At 38.2% G+C, this 16557-nt stretch overlaps 1 protein-coding gene across 1 annotated transcript in view; it reads right to left on the bottom strand.

Moving 5' to 3' along the window:
* The window catches only part of GABRB1 (gamma-aminobutyric acid type A receptor subunit beta1), a 508700-nt gene that overhangs the window by 26880 nt on the left and 465263 nt on the right, over nucleotides 1-16557 (bottom strand). Inside the window, exons 6-8 of the mRNA XM_064285862.1 lie at nucleotides 14834-14971; nucleotides 14581-14733; nucleotides 10816-11054 (exon numbers count right to left, since the gene is read on the bottom strand). Coding sequence (XP_064141932.1) covers nucleotides 10816-11054; nucleotides 14581-14733; nucleotides 14834-14971 — 530 coding nt within the window. The remainder of the gene's footprint in view (nucleotides 1-10815; nucleotides 11055-14580; nucleotides 14734-14833; nucleotides 14972-16557) is intronic.

Here is a 16557-nt window from a genome sequence, read left to right on the forward strand (position 1 = left end):
CAGATCACCTAGAATGTGTGCAGGTTTGGTTTTATGGGTTTTAAGGGGGGGGTTGATCGTAGTTTCCCCCTTAGCCAAAGGGAACCCTTATTCTTGTGTCTTAGTCTTTATTCCTAAGGTGTGGTCCTTTTGGGATTTTAATGGAAAGCCTTCTGTACCTTGTAAGTTTACAAGTCTCACTTGAAAGAAGTATAGCCAGAATGCTCCTTAGAAGCAAGGATGGAGAGACTTTGTCTCATGTACTTTGTACATGTTATCAGGAGGGACCAGTCCCTGGAGAGGGATATCATGCTTGGTAAAGTAGAGGGTCAGTGTAAGAAGAAGACCTTCAACAAGAGGGATTGACACAGTGGATGCAACAATGGGTTGAAACAAAGCAACAGTTGTGAGGATGGCATAGGACCGGGCAGTGTTTCGTTCTGTTGTACAGAGTCACTATGAGTCAGAGCTGACTTAACACCACCTAACAACAACAACACCATTCTTACCAAGCCCCTCTAAATTGACAGTCCTCAAACTCTAAATTGTCTCCTACATGGTGGACAGTAGGTGAAACCTCTGTTCATTTTTTTTTTCCTCCAGCCTTTCAGCTGTTTTTTCACCTCTGATTCTTGGCATTTCACTTGTACATGTGTATAAACACAGGGATCAACCAAGGATTCAAGAGAAATTTATTCAGATTTTGGGTCCTGCCCTATGGTTCCCTTCTTTCTGAAATTTTGCCCATCAATTTCCAGGCACTCTGGAAGTATTAAACTCCATGCTCTGAATCCTCAGGCCGATAACATTGCTGTTTTCTGCTGAAGTTCTACTGCCCCATATGTCCCAGACTTGGGGGTGACCTCAAGGCAAACACTGTACAAATATGGATTTCACATAGTGTGGTTCTTCTTTTTTTTTCTTTTCTTTTTAATTTTTATTGTACTTTAAGTGCAAGTTTACGAATCAAGTCAGTCTCTCATACAAAACCTTATATACACCTTGCTATATACTCCTAGTTACTCTCCCCCTAATAAGACAGCACACTCCTTCTCTCCACCCTGTATTTCCATGTTCATTCAGCCAGCTTCTGTCCCCCTCGGCCTTCACATCTCTCCTCCAGACAGCAGCTGCACACATAGTCTCACGTGTATACTTGATCCAAGAAGCTCACTCCTTACCAGTATCATTTTCTGTTTTATAGTCCAGTCCAATCCCTGTCTGAAGAGTTGGCTTTGGGAATGGTTTCTGTCTTGGGCTAACAGAAGGTCTGGGGACCATGACATCTGGGATCCTTCTAGTCTCAGTCAGGCCATTAAGTCTGGTCTTTTTATGAGAATTTGAGGTCTGCATCCCACTGCACTCCTGTTCCTTCAGGGATTCTCTGTTGTGTTCCCTGCCAGGGCAGTCACTATTGTAGCCAGGCACCAGGTAGTTCTTCTGGTCTCAGGCTGATGTAGTTTCTGATTTATGTTGCCCATTCTGACTCTTGGGCTCATATTTACCTTGTGTCTTTGGTGTTCTTCATTCTCCTTTGCTCCATGAGGGTTGAGACCAAGGGATGCATCTTAGATGGCCACTTGGCAGCATTTAAGACCCCAGACGCCACTCTCCAAAATGGGATGCAGAATGTTTTCTTAATAGATTTAACTATGCCAACTGACCTAGATGACCCCTGAAACCATGGTCCCCAAACCCTGCCCCTGCTATGCTGGCCTTCAAAATGTTCGGTTTATTCAGGAAACTTCTTTATTTTTGGTTTAGTCCAGTTGTGCTAACCTCTTCTGTGTTGTGTGTTGTCCTTCCCATCACCTAAATTAGTTCTTGCCTACTATCTAATTAGTGAATCCCCATCTCCTTCCTTCCCTCTCTCCCTCCCCCTCCCCTCTCGTAACCACCAAAGAATATTTTCTCCTCCGTTTAAACTATTTCTTGAGTTCTTATAATAGTGGTCTCATATAATATTTGTCCTTTTTCAATTGACTAATTTCACTCAGCATAACGCCTTCCAGATTTCTCCATGTTATGAAATGTTTCATAGATTCATCGTTGTTCTTTATCGACACATAGTATTCCATTGTGTGAACATACCATAATTTATTTATCCATTCATCCATTGATGGGCACCTTGGTTGCTTCCATCTTTTTGCTATTGTAAACAGTGCTGCAATGAACATGGGTGTGCACATATCTGTTCGTGTAAAGGCTCTTATTTCTCTAGGACATATTCCAAGGAGTGGGATTGCTGGATCGTATGGTAGTTCTATTTCTAGCTTTTTAAGGAAGAGCCAAATCGATTTCCAAAGTGGTTGGACCATTTTACATTCCCACCAGCAGTGTATAAGTGTTCCAGTCTCTCCACATCCTTTCCAACATTTATTATTTTGTGTTTTTTGGATTAATGCCAGCCTTGTTGGAGTGAGATGAAGTCTCATTGTAGTTTTAATTTGCATTTCTCTAATGGCTAATGATCGCAAGCATTTCCTCATTTATCTGTTAGCTACCTGAATGTCTTCTTTAGTGAAGTGCCTGTTCATATCCTTGCCCATTTTTCAATTGGGTTATTTGTCTTTTTTGTTGTTGAGTTTTTGCAGTATCGTGCAGATTTTAGAGACCAGCCGCTGATCAGAAATGTCATAGCTAAAAACTTTTTCCCAATCTGTACGTAATCTTTTTACTCTTTCAGTGAAGTCTTTGGATGAGCATACGTGTTTGACTTTTAGGAGCTCCCAGTTATCTAATTTCTTTTCTGGTGTTCGTACAGCTTTAGTAATGTTTTGAATACTGTTTATGCCATGTATTAGGGCTCCTTGCACTGTCCTTATTTTTTCTTCCATGATCTTTATTGTTTTAGATTTTATATTTAGGTCTTTGATCCATTTTGAGTTAGTTTTTGTGCATGGTGTGAGGTATGCGTCTTGTTTCATTTTTTTTGCAGATAGATACCCAGTTATGCCAGCACCATTTGCTAAAGAGACTGTCTTTTCCCCATTTAACTGACTTTGGGCCTTTGTCAAATATCAGATGCTCATATGTGGATGGATTTATGTCTGGATTCTCAATTCTGTTCCATTGGTCTATGTGTCTGTTGTTGTACCAGTACCAGGCTGTTTTGATTACCGTGGCAGTATAATACGTTCTAAACTCAGGTAGTGTGAGGCTTCCCACTTTGTTCTTCTTTTTCATTAATGCTTTACTGATCTGAGGCCTCTTTCCCTTCCACATGAAGTTGGTGATTTGTTTCTCCACCTCATTAAAAAATGTCACTGGTATTTGGACCAGGATTGCATTGTATCTATAGATCACTTTGGGCAGAATAGACATTTTTACATGAACAAGGTACATTTTTCCACTCATGTAGGTCTCTTTTGGCTTCTTGCAGTAGAGTCTTACAGTTTTCTTTGTATAAGCCTTTTAAGTCTCTGGTTAGATTTATTCCAAGTATTTTATCTTCTTAGGGGCTATTACTTTTTTCAATCCCTTCTTTTGTTATAGGTTTATTTAGCTGTTCTGCCTCTCTTTGTGTTTGTTTATGTAGGTATTTTGTTTCTAGAAATTTGTCCATTTCCTCTGGGTTTTCAAATTTGTTAGAGTACAACTTCTCATAGTACTCTGTTATGATTCTTTTAATTTCAGTTAGGTCTGTTGTGATACTGCCCATCTCATTTCTTATTCAGGTTATTTGCTTTGTCTCTTGTTTTTCTTTTGTCAGTCTGGCCAATGGTTTATCGATTTTGTTAATCTTTTCAAAGAACCAGCTTTTGGTCTTGTTAACTCTTTCAATTGTTTTCTGTTTCATTTAATTCTGCTCTAATTTTTATTATTTGCTTTCTTCTGGTGCCTGAATGTTTCTTTTGTTGCTCTCTTTTTGTTTAAGTTGTAGGGATAATTCTTTGACTTTGGCTCTTTCTTTTCTTTGTTTGTGTGCACTTATTGATATGCACTGACTTCTGAGCACTGCTTTTGCTGTGTCCCAAAGGTTCAGATAGGAAGTGTTTTCCTTCTTTTTGGATCCTATGAATTTCTTTATTCTGTCTTTAATTTGTTCTATAATCCAATCATTTCTGAGCAAAGTGTTGTTCAGTTTCCATGTGTTTGATTTCTTTTCCCTGATTTTTCTGTTATTGACTTCTAGTTTTATGGCTTTATGATCAGAGAAGATGCTTTGTAATATTTTGATGTTTCAGATTCTGTTAAGGCTTGCTTTATGGCCTAATATGTGGTCTATTCTAGAAAATGTTCCATGTGCACTGGAAAATAAGTATACTTGGATGCTGTTGGGTGGAGTGTTCTGTATCTGTCTATGGCATCAAGTTGGTTAATTGTGGCATTTAGATCTTCCGTGTCTTTATTGAGCTTCTTTCTGGATGTTCTGTCCTTCACTGAAAGTGGTGTGTTGAAGTCTCCTACTATTATTGTATTTTTTATCTATCTCACTTTTCAATGCTGTTAGAGTTTGTTTTATATATCTTGAAGCCCTGTTATTTGGTGCATAAATATTTAATATGGTAATATCCTCCTGGTATATTGTCCCTTTAACCATCATATAACATCCTTCCTTATCCTCTGAAGTCTGTCTTGCCAGAAATTAGTATAGCCACTCCTGCTCTTTTTTGATTGTTGTTTGATTGATATATTTTTTTCCATGCTTTGAGTTTTAGTTTGTTTGTGTCTTTAAGTCTAAGATGTGTCTCTTTTAGGCAGCATGTAGATGTATCGTGTTTTTTTAACCATTCTGCAACTGTCTTTGTCTTTGTTGGTGCATTTAGTCCATTTACATTTAGCATGATTATAGATGAGTTTAGTGCTGTCATTTTGACGCCTTTTTTTATGTGTTGTTGACAGTTTCATTTTTTCACTTACTTTTTTGTGGTGATAAGTTTTTCTTTGTAAATTGTGTGTTCCTCATTTTCATTGTAGTTGAATTCGTTTTTGCTGAGTCTTTCCAGTTTTTTTTTATTTTGAAGTGTAGAATTGTTAGTCTTCTTTGTGGCTACCTTAGTGTTTACCCCTAGTTTTCTAAGTTTAAACCTAACTTGTATCTCCCTATATTGCTTTTATTTCCTCTCTATATGGAAGATCTATGCCTACTTTATTTAAAAAAAAAAAAAGTAGGCCCTCTTTATTGATTTAGTGTTGTCATCTTTTACATAATGACATCACTGATTCCCTGTTTTGAGCATTTTTTAATCTTGATTTATTTTTGTGATTTCCCTATCTGACTTGCTATCTGGTTGCTTTGTCCTGTGTTCTTGTGTTGGGTTGATATCTGATATTATTGATTTTCTATCCAGAGAATTCCCTTTGGAATTTCTTGCAGTTTTGGTTTGGTTTTTGAAATTTCCCTAAGCTTCTGTTTATCTGTAAATGTCTTAATTTTGCCTTCATATTTGAGAGACAGTTTTGCTGGATATATCATTCTTGGTTGGCAATTTTTCTCCTTCAATGCTTCATATATGTTATCCCATTGTCTTCTTGCCTGCATGGTTTCTGCTGAGTAGTCTGAAATTATTCTTATTGATTCTCCTTTGTAGGTAACTTTTTGCTTATCTCTGGCCACTCTTAAAATTTTCTCTTTATGTTTGGTTTTGGCAAATTTGATTATAATATGTCCTGGTGACTTTCTTTTGGGATCTACCTTGTACGGGGTTCAATGAGCATCTTGGATAGATATCCTTTCATCATGCACGATGTTAGGTGAGTTTTCTGCCAACAAATATTCAACAATTCTCTCTGTATTTTCTGTTATCCCTCCCTGTTCTGGTATTCCAATCACTCGAAAGTTATTCTTCTTGATAGAGTCCCACATGATTCTTAGGGTTTCTTCATTTTTTTTTAATTCTTTTATCCGATTTTTCTTCGAATATATTGTTGCCAAGTGTTTTATCTTCAATCTCACTAATTCTGCCTTCCATTTCCTCAATTCTGCTCCTCTGACTTTCAATTAAGTTGTCTAATTCTATAATTTTATTGTTAATCTTCTGAATTTCTGATTACTGACTTTCTATGGATTCTTGCAGTTTATTAAATTTTTCAATATGTTCTTGAATAATCTTTTTGATTTTTTCATCTGCTTTATCTGTGTGTTCGTTGGCTTTTTCTGTGTGTTGCCTGATCTCGTTCCTGATGTCTTGAAGAGTTCTGTATATTAATCTTCTGTATTCTACACCTGCTAATTCCAGGAATACATCTTCATCCTGGAGAGTCCTTCATTCTTTGTTTTGGGAGTTTGTTGAAGTAATCATGGTCTGCTTCTTTATGTGATTTGATATCGACTATTGTCCTTGAACCATCTATAAGTTACTGTATTAGTTTATCTTATGTTTGCTCACTGTGTCCTAGTGCCTTGCTTTGCTTTGTTATGGTATACCCAAATAGGCTACTAGGGTGAACTAACTTGATTATTTGGAACCTTTGAAGCACTAATATCCTGTTACCAGATGGCTACAGCTGTTACTAGGTATATGAGTCTAGAAGTCCATTCACTATTGTATAGATTCAGCTAGGTTGTCCTGATAGTCGGTCACCTACTGTGTGGTGTAGGCTCTCACCCACTATCCTAGAGGAGCAGTGGTGATGGGTGTATACACAGGTTTCTGGTAGCAGCAGGAGGTCACACTCTGAGGAAGGCAGGGGGCTGACAGCCTTCCCCCAAGTGTCAGTGAGGAGGAGTTTCCCTGTTCTGTAGAGCGCTCTGGTGGGTGGGCTCTGCAGCTATACCTTAGGCACCCAATGCTTATACCTGTAAGGACTGGTAGCCACCATCTTCCTTGGACCTGGCATGGATGGAGCCTCCAGTCTTCAGGCCCCTGCTGTGGGTAGGTGAAGGCCCTGTTTAATAGACAGAGAGGTATCAAACCTCCAAAACCTGCCTCTCCGCCACAGAGCTGAAACAGTTACAGTCAGACCTCAAACAGATTTGCCCTTGCAGTATAGTAGCCAGATCCTATCCGGTGTAGTGGAGGCACCTGGATCCATGAAGGGGTGAAAGACAAAGTCCATGGATCACTTGTTCTTGGACTGGAGCCTCTTCTGCTCTGAGCTTCCAGATTAGGAGAGTAGGTAGAGTATTTTTTCCCCTGTTTGTTGATTTGTTCCCTCTCCAAGGCCAGGAGAATGGCTCAGGAAGTGCAGCAGAACCTATCTCAGGCCCAGGGAAATCAACTGTTAATGAAGTTGGCTGGGTCAGAGGGAGGCAGGATCAGATAGATAGGAGCAAATTCTTTCAAAAGAAGCAGCTATTAGATCTGCACAGTAAACTAGACAAAATCACTTACCTTGTGCCAAGAATGCCATTTTATCTCAGATTCCAGAGGCACCTGTAGCTCGTGTGCGTGTAGACTGTGTGCGCAGGCTGGGTCCCCGCTGAAATTGCCCCAGGGGGTTAGGGCTGCATCCTGTGCTTGACTTCTTTCGCTGAAAGAGCTGTGTCTTAAACTCCACCACCAGTCCTGTGGCTGTCACACCAGGGGGTCAGGGGTGCCAGCACTTTAGTTGCCTTCTTCTGCTGAAGCAGCCACTTCCTAAATGCCGTGGCCAGCCCTGCTGCAGATATGCGACAGGGTCAGGGGTGCGCCACTCTGCTTGCCTTCTTTTGCTGAAGCTGCTGTGTCCAGGAAAACTACCATCAGCCCTGCTACAGTCTCGCCAAGGAATGTGCCAAGGAATTGGAGCTGAGGTGCTTCCATGGGCTCTCCAACTTCAAGCTGCTTCTGCACCATCTCTCCCTCCCCCATCACTCAGTCCGATTCCTTAGCTTTGGCTTTGATGCTCAGGGTTCCTAGCTTGTCGTATATATTATCAATTCACTTGTTTTTTTAGGTCTTTGTTGTAAGAGGGATCACCAGAAGCGTCTGACTACTTCATCGTCTTGGTCCTGCTCCCCGTGGTTCTTCTTTTGAGGGTTGATTCTCTTCTAGTTTTTGCCTGTTTTCTGTTACTCTCCAGTTTCTTCATAGATTTAAAAAGTTTTTTTTTGCTCAGGGTTTATAGTTGCTGTCTATAGAAGGGTTAGTTTGATACATGGTACTCTGCCATGACTTAACACGATTTGCTTTTACTTTTAGCATAGTTTGGCCTATTTATGTTTCTGTGAAAGGCATTTGTGGAGTTCCTTATCTAGCTCTTCATGGCTAAAAATACTTCTTTATCTTCTTTAAATATTTAGTTTCCTGGTAATTGAGGCATTTTGTTTTTCCTTGAAATCAAATAAATAAATAAAAGTTCATCTGGAATAAAAAGTTTCTTGATTTGAGATCTCCTTAAAAGTTGCCATGTTTAAGCCCAGGGTACTCAAATAGCCTGTTTTTAAGTGAAGGTCAGTTAAATAATGGTTAGTTAAGCAGAAACATTTTGCTATTAGTAGCCAGTCACTAAGTCCTCCTCAGAGCAATATACATTATATGTTTAGACATATGAGGCTTTCCTCTTGCCTTTATTATCCCTTAGCACTCACCTGATCATCTGCTTAGAAAAGTTCTCTGATGTTCTGGTGTGGAATCAAGGCAAAGGCCTAAGAAACTTGGTTGAAATTTGTTTTATAATCTTTTCATTTTATCTGAATAAACTGATTCCAGTTTCCTTTACCTTTCCATTTAATTACTGTCCCTAGAGAACATTGCTTTCTAGTAGGTGGAAAAGCCCTGCTTCATCTTTTTTACCTTCCCAAATTCTACCCATTTTTGAGTGTCCATTCAGTTTATGCCTTCTGATTTTTCCTGCCAATGAACCTACACTATTATGTTTTTGCAGGGCTTTTCCTCCATGATTTGTCAATTCACACAAGCTGTATAGCTATTAGGTTTAAAAGGCAGCTAGGACAAGGATGGGAAGAGAAAGGGGGTAGGTTTAAAACTACTGCTAAAATAATTTTAAAACTGGTATGGTTACAGTCAGACAATGGAAAGCTTCTTCCTTTCAGGTATGCTCCTTATGCTAAATATCCTGCCTTATTTTATAATTAAGTCACCTCATATGAGTATAATTTCCTTTTCCAATAAGATCAAAAGATACTCAAGTGCAGATATCATGCCTATTCCTTTTCCCATATCATCAAGCATAGTGTTTCACATAAGGACAAACAATCATTTAAATGATTTGGTTTGAACCTTGCCCATTTTGCTAAATATCCATGTCTTCTTCACTTATAACTTTCTAATTACTTGAAGTGTTTGTCCAAATTTGATATCTTACTAAAGAACATGAAGATTCGCCTTAAAGACTCATAATTTAGTTTGTCCCTAGCTCTCCAACCCTATCTCAGACAACTCTACTACTTTCTCCCTCACTCACTATGATCTTGGTATGTTGCTCTGCTTTCAGTACTTTCACGCATCAAGCATTTCCTGCCTTAGGATCTTTGTACTTGCTATTTCCTCACCCCAGTATGGACATGGCGTGGTTAGCTGCTTCTCATCACATCAGTCTCAGATCAAATGTTAATTCCTCAGAGAGGCCTTTCTGATCACCTGATCATCCTATTCCCTTAAATCTTCCCCAGGTTATTCCCTTACCCATTACCTTGTTTCACTTTCTTCATAGCACTTACCAGAACCTGAAACTATCCTCTTAGTATTTGGGATATTTGTCTGTATGTTTACCAATTGTCTCCCTATGCTAGAATATAAACTCCATGAGGGTAAGGAACTTGTCTGTTTCATTCCAAGCAGTAGTAGCCTCAATGCTCGGAACAGTGCCTAAATGGATGAATATTTGAGTTGTCACCCTGTGTGCCATCTTGAAATCAATTGTGTTGGATATGGTATTTCAATGCACATAATTTTAAATTGATTTCAGTGAAAATGGCACAGAGCTAGTGGCTACAGAGATTAACAACAACAAAAACCAAAAACTAAAACAAAATCTTATGCCATTGAGCCAATTCCAACTCACAGTGACCCTATAGGACAGAGTAGAACTGCCCCATAGTGTTTCCAAGGAGAGGCTGGTGAATTCGAACTGTAGACCTTTTGGTTAGCAGCTGAGCTCTTAGCCACTGTGCCACCAGGGCTCCTTTAAAGAATCAGCTGGCCATTAATTTTAATTTACCAAATGAGATCACTGGCCATAGGATCTACCAGTGGAAAGCAAAAGAAATAATAACAGTGCTTTTATATAATGATGATAACTAACAATTATCGAGTAATTGCTATGTTCCAGGTTCTGTTCCAAGTACTAGACATTTTTACTCCTTTAGTCCTCACAACAACTCTGCAAAATAGGTATAGTACAATAATCTCCATTTTTACTGATAAAAGGACACTGAGGTCAGAGGTTAGCTAAGAAGTTACATAGGTTGATTTGCCTGGGGCTGTAAAGTTAGTAAGTCCACAGCTAGGATCAAACCCAGGCAGTTTGATTCCAGTCTGTGGTGTTAACCATTGTGCTATTATATTGTCTCATCTCCATTTAGGAAATTCAGAGTGTATTCACTTTCATTCCCTCATTTTTTTACCAAGCAGATCTGATATTTTTTTTTCATATAGTTTTACAAATATTTTAGAATAAAGAATAATGGACTTGGGCTTGAGTTCCAGGCCCAGGGATGTCATTAATCTATGTAACCCCCAAACTAACTTCTTCCAACCTTAGTTCTTTAACTGTAAAACGATGGGGTAAACTACAGTTTATCAGCAGCATGATATCCAGTGCTCTCGGGGCAGAATAGTTAATCTTTAATAAGATTCACAGTTGGATTAAGAGCTCTGGAAGCTCAAACACTAATAATAATAATAAAAAAGACGTTAGAACTTGTCTTAGGAGATTCTAAGATAAATTTAGGAAGAATATTGTTAGGAATATTTAATACATTAAAAAAAATTAATACATTACCTGGACTTTATTCATCTCCAATTTGTTCTTCTCATTAGCACTCTGGTCTTGTTTGCTAGCTCCCTTTTTCTGAGGGCCCTTCCCAAAGAAGATGTAATTTACAAAGGCATATTCCAGCAGAGCCAGGAACACAAACACGAAGCAACCCATTAGATAAATATCAATCGCTTTGACATATGGGATCTTTGGCAAGGTCTCCCTGAGGTGAGTGCTTATGGTCGTCATTGTCAGCACTGTAGTGATTCCTGTGAAAGAGAAAAACAAGGCTTAGCTGAAGGTTCCCCTTTTAACCACAAGAGGACAGGTACCATTCTGTTATTGGGGCCTCAGAATGATCACAGGAACACAATAAGCCATTGGCAAAGTAAAGCAGGCATTTCAAAGACAAAACTTCAGACTGTCTACATAGTCCATTAATGAATTGTAAAATGGGATGTGCAGTTAATGGAGGGGTGAAAACTATTTTTTGTAACACACGCACACACACCCATGCAAAGAAGATGCAAAGGCAGATGAAAATGCCATTGGAGGCTTACTGTCAAATGTCCCTCATTCTGTTATATGCCACATCTTTCTTCTTCCCTTTCTCAACATCCCATTCACCTCCCTCCTAAATCTTCTGATACTAATCTCTGTAGCAGCCACTACTAAACTGAGAGCTGGCAATCAGTTTGCGGATACATACTTCATTCCCATGAACCTATGGGTATACCCCAGGTCACAAAGTCACTATTACATTTTAAAGTAATAATGCTTCATTCACAGTAAGAAAACACCAAAAGAATAAAACATATAAGAAAGCTCATGATTTGTATCAAGTAATTGATTTATATGCTTTTTAGATATAACATAACCTTGTTACTTCAGTTTTTCAAATATCACCTTTTGATTTCAGAGGCTAGAATGAGTTAGATCTCTGACTTTCTAAAAAAAAACTCAACTCAGATTTATTAAAGAAGTTGAAGACTTTAAGCTCTTAAGCAGTAGATTCCATTTTGTTTTGTTCTTCTGGAAGCCCATGGTATATGCAATATTCTTCGCCAACACCACAGTTCAAATGTATATTATTTGAGTGTGAATATGAATATGTGTATATGTTATGTTTTAGAAAAACACACAGAATAATGCCTACTGTATAATGTTTGTGTGATCGCATAATAAATATTTTGTGTTGGTGATGGTAATGGAATGATAATTGGGAAAAGAAAGAAGTGAAAAAGAAGTTGGAATCTTGTGTCGATAGCTTGTGCTGTAATACTAATATTACATGTTTGTACAGTATTTTACAGTTCTAACATTTTATAAATTATCTTACATGGTTGTTGTAACTGAGAAAGATGGGGTAGGTATATTATTCTCAGTTTAGAACTGAGTGAATGAAGCTCTGAAATTAGTTATTTTGCTTTAGCTCTTTCAGCTGGGGACAAAAGCAGGAGGGTATTAAACAAAGGCATTTAAAATAAAAACAGATGAAAAGGTAAAACCTGAAACTTCATGAAGGTACTTAAAAGTCATGGCAGGAAATATGAAACTGATATTAAAGACAAAGGAAACTGGTAAGGCAGATGGAAGACAGTTACACAAAAGAAGAGAAAAAATAGTTTATCACTTATTTATTTGCCAATCAGATGATCCTAGATGTATTGACCTCCTGATTTGACTATTCAAGTTTTAGAATAAGAGATAAAGTAGGAAGTCAGGACTCCCATACACAAAATTAAAATGATTCAGATGAGTGATACATTTGAATGTACTGGTTTGATATGAAATGCTATCCAGGGTGGTCTTACTTATTTCTTTGAATAGAATTTTAAGTTTCACTTCTGCTTAACAGAAATGAATAATTTATTTACAAATTCACCAATTGCATTTCTGCTTCTACTCTTTGCTTTAAATTTTTGTTTAACAAGAAAGTTTAGTAGATGGAAGTCTTTTTTTGAGTTACATAAGTTTTTAAATAGCTCAGGCTTTACATTTGAAGGAACAGGTCAGTACTTTTACATGCTGGCATCTCTAATTAAAAAGTCACAGCTTTGAGGGTAGAAGTATAAAGAGAATCGTAATTCATGAACTTGCTACTTGTTATTTCCTGCTGTGGACATTATCCTGTGTTTTTTCCTAAATCATAACATATACAAATATGCATATTCATATTTAAATAATATGCATTTGACCTGTGGTGTTAGTGAAGAATCTTGAATATACTGTGGACTTCCAAAAGAACGAATAAATTGGTCTTGGATGAAATGGAAAGGGACTGTTCCTTAAAAGCGAGAATGGCAAGGTTTCAGCTCCCTTTCTTTGGACACGTCATTGGGAAAGACCAATTGCTAGAAAAGGACATCATGTTTGGTGAAGTAGAGGGTGAGCAAAAACAAGAGAAACTCTCAGTGAGATGGATTGACATAATGGCCAAACCAATGAACTCAAACATACCAAAGATCACGAAGATGGCACAGGACTGGGCAACCTTTCTTCTGCTATTCATGAAGTTGCTATGAGTCAGAGTAGGCTCTATGGCAACTAACAACAACTACATATGTATGTATGATGTGTAAGCTATTTGTTTACTTTCTGGAGTCCCAAACTGTTCAAAGATTGAAAATGAGCTGCCAGCACTTAACTTTGTGCGCCTTATGTCCTCAGCCAATAGAAATAAGCTGTAGATATGCAGAGGTGAATATAACCCAGATATGAAAGATTACACTGATCATCTAATCCAGTTTGACAGCTTTAGAAGAGATGTAACATGTTAGTTTAGCCAGAAATGGTGCTCTATTGTGTGTGTGTGTACGTGTGTGTGAATAAGCTCGAGAGAGTGAGAACTGAAATGACTCTAGGATCAAATAATAAGGCAGATGCCCTCATGACCAGGATAAGATAGATTCATCAAAGAGAGTCTGCACCTTTAACTTTCCAAAGTACGCTTTGAGGTCTCAAATATAGCCTTTCGGTTTGCAGCAATTACTCAACCACAGCAAGATTAATGCTGAATTTTGTTCTCCCAGGAAGGAAATCATTTTTATTCTGTCCTAATCACAGATCATTAATACAGCTGATGAACTGCCTGTGTCTTAATTCAAATACTATTAGCTCCATTTAAAGGAGACTCATATAATTTAGCTTTAGTTAATATTCAATAGATAGTATTTCCCAACAATTACATAGGTTGTTAATAATCAGGAGGCTTAGCTTTCTCTAATTCCATCTGAGGATAATGCAGTGTAAATGTTCTCCACTACGCAAATCAGCAAGGAATCCTGGTGGTGCAGTGGTTAAGGGCTTTTCTGCTAACAAAAAGGTTGACAGTTCAAACCCACCAGCAGCTTCATGGCAGGAAGATGTAGCAGTCTGCTTCCATAAAGATTAAAACCTTGGAAACCCTGTGGGGCAATTCTACTCTGTCCTACAGAGTCACTCTGAGTCAGAACTGACTCATTGTCAATGAGTATACAGATCAGCAACCAAAGAGGTAGTCTTCACAAAATTGGTAAAAATTGGTATAATAAGAATTTAAAAATATTCTCCAGAAGCATTTATATAGTGCTAACTGTACTCCCAGATAATCTTCTTGGTAAAATGCTAAAAATATATAATGAAGAACATACACCCTGCCCAGTATTTACACTTAGGTGTTTTATAACCAAGTACTCTTCTGGTAATCTAACTCTTTGGCTTGCTATAAGAGGAGCCCTGGCTTCTAATTTCTAATATGGGTTGTTTGTTTGAAGGCAAATTAACGAGCTCTCTGCAATGCTAGGAATGTATTACCTAGTGCAACTCTGGCTGCAGATGCATCATAGTTGATCCAAAAAGACACCCAGGACAGAATTGTAATCAGTGTAGAAGGCATGTAGGTTTGCAGAATGAAGTAACCAATGTTCCTCTTTAGTCGAAAACTTAGTGACAGCCGTGGATAAGCCCCTGAATTGAAAAAAGAAAAAGATTCATATCATCATTTAGTCAGAACCATCTTCTTCCTTTAACAGCAACCCTAGTTCATTCTGTGGGAAAACATCCTTACCTGTTGTGAACTCCACCTTCTTGGATACCATCTTGTAGTCGACAATTGAAAACTGTGGAAGCTCAATTTTATTAACTCCTGTTACTGCTCCCTCTCCTCCATTCCAGTAAAACTCAATGTCATCAGTAGTATAGCCATCTGAAACCAAGAAACACAGCATAGTTAAGTAAGTTCTGTTGGTCTAGAAATTCACTTGAAGACAATCTGGAAGCTGGAGAAAAAATTCCCGGCAAGTGACAGTAAAGTGACTATTACAGATTGAATTGTGTCCCCCCAGAAATGTGTTGAAATCCTAACCACTATACATATACAGGGTTGCTATAATCAGAATTGACTCAAAGGCACACAACAACATCCTGTGGATGTATTTGCATCTGAGAATGAAGTTTTCTTTGTAAGTTAATGAGGCCATGTAAGTGTAGAGTCTATACTAAACCTAATCACTTATGAGTTATAAAAAGAGTAGACACAGAAGTAAGCACAAATGGGGACAATAGATTCCAAGTGAAGATCTCCAAGGAACCCTTGAATGTTAGGGTTGCAGAAGCTGAGGCAGGGATCTTTACCCTGGAGCTAACAGAGAGAGACCCTTTCTCTATAACTCATGCCCTTCTAGGCTTATAAATGTGGACTTCCAGACTCATAAATTGTGATAAAATAAATTCAATGTTCTATAAAGCCATGTGCTTGTGGTATTTCTGTTATAGCAGCACTAGGAAACTAAGACAGTGTCATTGCTTTAATTCAGGATGGCAGATAGGCCTCAGGTTGAGTGCTGTTTCTGATGGCTTTGTAGTGGCTGCATTGAGCACTTGGTTGAGAAGATAGATATAATTGGATATAATTGGCTTTAGTAGATATAAACTCTGAGATGTCACCGCTATATTTATTAACTCCATTCTCATCGTGCTTACCAATAGATACTTTTTGGCTAGACTGATGGATGGCTAGATTCTAGGTGCCTGGGCATAGATTTTGGCTCTGGATTATTTAACAACAACAATAGCAGAAACAAGCAATAATAATTGAACACGTATTTGTTAGACGGGGAACAGAAGTGGCAAAAAAATGGAACACCCAAAGAAAAAAAAGAAAAACTATCAAATTTGTACCTACCCATTAAACAATCAAGACATTTTAAAAAGAAATATACATTTACAAAATTGGGCTAATTTCTCTTCATATATGATGATTTTCATTTAATATACGGGTAAATATTTTAGAAATTATATCAATTCTTGATGATACTTTCATATGTCAGTCCTTGTAAGGGTGAGCTTTACTTATTTTAATTAAGGGGAATGTATAGAGGATTGTAGATTACAATAGAAGGGCCCACCCTGAGGTTTTCAGCTTGGTAGGCCCTATGTTGAAAACCCATCCTCTTCTTCCTTTTACTTCCGCTTCTGCTTGCCAGTGGTCTAGCTGAGTTACAAGCATATAAAAGAAACTTGCATTGAAAAAATGTGTTGTTGTTAGGTGCTCTCGAGTCGGTTCTGACTCATAGTGACCCTATGCACAACAGAACGAAACACTGCCCTGTCCTGCGCCACCCTTACAACGGTTGTTATGCTTGAGCTCATTGTTGCAGCCACTGTGTCAATCCACCTCGTCAAGGGTCTTCCTCTTTTCTGCTGACCCTGTACTTTGCCAAGTGTGATGGCCTTCTCCAGGGACTGATCCCTCCTGACAGCATGTCCAAAGTATGTAAGATGCAGTCTCGC

The sequence above is a fragment of the Loxodonta africana genome, chromosome 5 (genome assembly GCF_030014295.1).
Source record: "Loxodonta africana isolate mLoxAfr1 chromosome 5, mLoxAfr1.hap2, whole genome shotgun sequence".
Taxonomy (NCBI): domain Eukaryota; kingdom Metazoa; phylum Chordata; class Mammalia; order Proboscidea; family Elephantidae; genus Loxodonta; species Loxodonta africana.